General features: G+C 36.6%; 1 protein-coding gene across 1 annotated transcript; it reads left to right on the forward strand.

The window, feature by feature from the left end:
- The first annotated feature begins 1,237 nt into the window (after positions 1 to 1,237).
- On the forward strand, positions 1,238 to 3,985 carry LOC111387409 (bZIP transcription factor 60-like). The gene is made up of 3 exons (XM_023011962.1): positions 1,238 to 1,925; positions 2,420 to 2,643; positions 3,442 to 3,985. Exons 1-3 carry the CDS (start codon positions 1,480 to 1,482, stop codon positions 3,699 to 3,701), a joined length of 930 nt encoding a protein of 309 aa, XP_022867730.1. The 5' UTR covers positions 1,238 to 1,479; the 3' UTR covers positions 3,702 to 3,985.
- The last annotated feature ends 533 nt before the right edge of the window (positions 3,986 to 4,518 follow it).

Genomic DNA, 4,518 nt, shown 5'->3' on the forward strand with positions numbered 1-4,518 from the left:
ATTTTTTTTTTTGAGGTCACGTGTAGCGGGATCGGAAGAAGACGGGGGAAAATATTTGTAATGTGACGTCGGCCTTTCATGTGTGGAAATAGAATGTCTTTTTCTTCTCTGTCATTATTCCTTTTTTTCCAAAAATGTAAGGCTTTTTTCTGCTTCACCACTGTGGGTGTATATGATTGAATGATTCTCTGTTGGTACTCCTTTTTTTTCCTCAAAATAGTGTACAAATTCAAATTTTACAGCCTTTGAAAATGTCAAAGGCTGCTGGCTAGTCCGTTTTCTCACAGAAAAACAACGAGGGCAAAATGGGAAATGTTCAAGTACTGATCGTGGATGCTACAGACTGTCAGCAGAAGTTGGTCCCATTGTGGCAGATGGAAAAATACATTTTGGAAGAAAAAATGGTGATCAAATGGGGGCTTGTTGAGTGACCCCATATTTAAGCTCTATTTTTGTTTTTCCAAAACACACTTTTAACCATACATATTCCTATAAAATAATTTTACACGCAAATTCAAAATTATTCTTATTTTTTAATCACATATTCTCCAAAAAATTACCCCAAAAAGTGGTGCTCAAACAGGCCCTACTATTTTTATAAAAGAGTACAACAGTGTATTTACATTAAAAATCAACGATTTGGTTTTGATAAAAATTAAGGATGTGTTTGATTACATTTATTTTTCATGGAAAATATCAGTTTTCCACCCAAATTCCTACTTGAAGTATTTGATTGCTATTTTTTTCAAAGAAAACATTTTCCAACTTCTGAAAATATGCCTAATTTTCCATGTTTTAAAGGAAAACATTTTCTTTGGGTAGAGGTGATTTTTATTTTCCACAAAAGATGGAAAATATTTTCTTTTCTAGGTGATATTTTCCATATCAATCAAACACACTCTAATTTTTTCGTAAATTTTGATAAAAAGAAATTAGTCGAAAAATGATAAAAATGTAAATTTCATGTAATGTATGATTGAAAATAAATTTGGAAAAAACAAATAAAAATAGGATGAAATAGGACTTACAAAAGTTTTTAAAATTGAGCATTACTCAAAATACACCTCTGTTTAAGGCTAAAAACCAAATTCCACATTATTTTACTGGTTGATCCACCATATAGCGTAGACGACGCAGTACCAGAACATTACCAATTAGCAAAACCCGTGCTATGATTGGTTGAATGATGTGTTCACCACCCAGGCAGTGATCTGGTGCTTTCGGGACTAATTGTACTTATATTTTTCAAGATTCTACCCAGATTTCACACGTGGACCGCTTAGATCCTTCTCCCTTCGTCTCTTAACCACGAAGAAAGTCGAAACCACCAAGCAGTTTCTCCCCTTGCCTCCACATACCCGGAAACCCCAACTCTCAACCCCAATAAATAGCAGAGCCGCATTGTGGGACGTTCAATTCTCGAAACTCAATCCATACCCCCATCCCTTTATTTTGGGTTTGTGTATTACGAGGGCTCTAATGAACGATTTCGGAGTGGTTGAAGATGAGCAAATCGATTGGAACCTTATAATTGACAACCTACCAGATGCTCTGAATTTTGAATTCTTAGATGAGCCCGTGAGGGAATTTTCGAATCCCTTGAACCCTTCACCCGATTCGGGTTCATTGTCGATCGAGGACATAGAGCAGTTGCTCATGAACGATGACTCCAATGTAGCCCTGCCCGATCACGAACAGGTTTCTGCTGATGGCTTTCTTACGGACGTACTTCTAGATTCCCCTGCGGCTTCCGATCTGTCTGATGAATTGATTGATGGTCCCGAAAAGGATTCTTCTAGCCCTTTGTCTTCGGAAGAGGATAAGGATAAGGATGCCCATGATAGCCAGGCGGAAGCTCTAGAGAAGCAGAACGACGATGACCATGTTGTGGATGATGACGATCCTACTGCCAAAAAACGCAAACGGTACTTCAGATGAACATTCAGTTTTTTGTTACTGTAATTATTGCTTCTGTTGTTATCTTTATTGTTGACTGTTTTGATTTACGTATTTTGATTTTGATTTTTTAGTTACTTAGAATTAGCTGAATCAAAAACATTCATGCATAAAATTGAATTGAGACATCAAAAAGGTTACCTTGTATTTGGGGGTTCTTATAATTTCTGAAATGTTGTGACGTGCATTAGATCGTATAAGATACAATTACACAACTTTATTTAAGTAAAGTTTACATCAATTATTGTAATTTATATGCCCACAATGCAATGCTTCTCGAAAGTTTGATACAGGATCACATCGCATACGTCAATGTCTCTGGTTCTTACAGAGATCTTTTTATTTTTTGACCTTTGTTATACAAAGAAGCTTCTTACTGCAGTCATCTTTCAACTGATGAAGAGTATTAGAGTTGGGGTGAATTTTTTGGGTTTTTCTCTGAGTGCTCAATTTGAACTTTCAGGCAAATGAGGAACAGGGATGCAGCGCTCAGATCACGAGAGAGGAAGAAGATGTACGTGAAGGATCTTGAGATGAAGAGTAGGTACTTTGAGGCAGAATGCAAGAGACTGGGCATGCTACTCAATAGCTGTCTTGCTGAAAACCAAGCATTACGCCTTTCCCTGCACAACAGCAAGGCTGTTGATGCTTCCATGACCAAGCAGGAGTCTGCTGTGCTCCTTTTGGGTAAGAATTTTGAATGAGTTTTTCTGCTTTGCGATGATGATAGGGAGCTGTCATTCTTACAGGAATTTTTATTAAAAAATTCAATACTTAAGTGGTTCCCCCAAGCTAGCTGATCGAGTGTTGATAACAAACTCCTGTGACACTATTTAATTGGTTAAGCTTCTTTGTACTCAAAATAGTAGTTAATTTCTGTGCCTGTTTGATTTGATTATCTGCTATGAAGAACAGACAGACTATAACTCCATGTGAGCCCTGGAACTTTCTTTAACAAAATACTAGTTAGCTGCTTTTACCTTTTATATTCGTGTGAAGATGGATTAATGTATATTTTTATTTTACATTATGAATGTTTGTAAACTAGTCTTCCGCCCTCTTGTTTTTCCACATACTGCTAGACAATTTAGAGAAGCCTATATACTTTGCTATTTTCAAAATTAGATATTCATCATGAAGTGTCATTGATCATCTATCCTCTTTGCTTTAGCCTGTTTGATGGTCATTATTTGGGAAAAATAATGTTTTGAATAGTGATTTTTAGGAGGATGTAGGCTAAAAAGTAAGGGAAAGTTTTGGATTTATATACAGAATATTTTATTGTGAGAATGTATGGTTGAAAATGAGTATGTAAACAAATGTTGTCAAAAAACTTATTGTTGTATGGTAGCTCTGATTAGACTCTTTTCATGTTGTATCAAACATACAAATTTGTGTGTGCATCAATAATCTTGTCATTCTTTTGGTTTATTTCTCGAGTAGTTGCATGAGTGGAAATTAATGTTGAAATGCCAAATTGTGCAGAATCCCTGCTGTTGGGTTCCCTGCTTGGGTTCCTGGGCATCATATGCCTGCTCATTCTTCCCAGCCAGTTCCAGTTATCTCTGGTAGCAGTTCTACTAGAAGACGTGGAAACCAAAGGAAAGGGAAATCTGACTCGAAGAGGGGAAGTAAGTAAAATTTTTAGGACTCTGGAATTTCAGTCATCAGTGATGGGCAGAAGATGCAAAGCTTCAAGAGCTAGGATGAAACCAAGATTGTCTGTTCCACGAGTCGTGTTTTAACTTATGGGATATATGCTCTGAATCTTCGTCTATGACTTGTGTCTGTTGGTTCAGTTTTTCTTATTTTTTTTATTTTTCTGCTTTTGATTCTCTCTAGTTTTTCGCATAGACACAGCCTGAAACTCACTAGTTAATAACAATGTTAATTTTGCCCTTTTGACGGGATTAAAGTTTTCGCATTAGTTTTTGAGTTGGTGGTCTTAGATGCATCTTTGGTCTTATGTACGTCAAAATGGCATCGTTTCCTATTCTATTTATACATTATTTGAAGCTGTTCACCAGTATAATGCTATCTTGCCTGTAAATTTATACATCCTTGTCTGTATTTTTGCGGGCCTGTTGAAGTAAAGCTGGAGATAGCAAGTGTGATTTTGGATGATTTCCATTTGCAGTTGATGTACTTTGACCCAATTGTCAATTGGATCATCGTACTTCAATTCCTGTAATTGAGTCCATTTCACTTTAATTCGGTTTCACAGAAGTTACGTCCTCCCATTTATTAATGGAAGTTGATGATACAAGCAAACGAGGCTGCCAAGATGCTGCTAACTCAACAATTTATGTTCATGTCATAAGGCGAAATTAAAAACCCAAACGTGTGGACATAAATTGTTAAGTTGGCAGTCTTGACGACTTCTGATGAAATCAGATTAAAGATTAGAACCAAGATCAGAACCCCTAGCTCACAAACCTCTTATAGTGGTGTCTTAACGTGGCGGGGCAGGAATTTTTCATATCTTTTTTTATTACATTGGGTCTCGCAGTGGGCTAATCCTTTGTGAGACTTCTGGTTTTCTTCTGTAAGGTCAATTCTGTA

This window comes from Olea europaea, unplaced genomic scaffold (assembly GCF_002742605.1).
Source record: "Olea europaea var. sylvestris unplaced genomic scaffold, O_europaea_v1 scaffold402, whole genome shotgun sequence".
Taxonomy (NCBI): Eukaryota; Viridiplantae; Streptophyta; class Magnoliopsida; order Lamiales; family Oleaceae; genus Olea; species Olea europaea.

What these genes read in the sequence shown, in the direction of transcription:
- LOC111387409 (XM_023011962.1), top strand. Translation starts at nt 1,480, where the DNA reads ATGAACGATTTCGGAGTGGTTGAAGATGAGCAAATCGATTGGAACCTT. An exon ending in ACTGCCAAAAAACGCAAACG is followed by an intron (nt 1,926 to 2,419) that starts GTACTTCAGATG and finishes TTGAACTTTCAG; the next exon opens with GCAAATGAGGAACAGGGATG. An exon ending in GTCTGCTGTGCTCCTTTTGG is followed by an intron (nt 2,644 to 3,441) that starts GTAAGAATTTTG and finishes CAAATTGTGCAG; the next exon opens with AATCCCTGCTGTTGGGTTCC.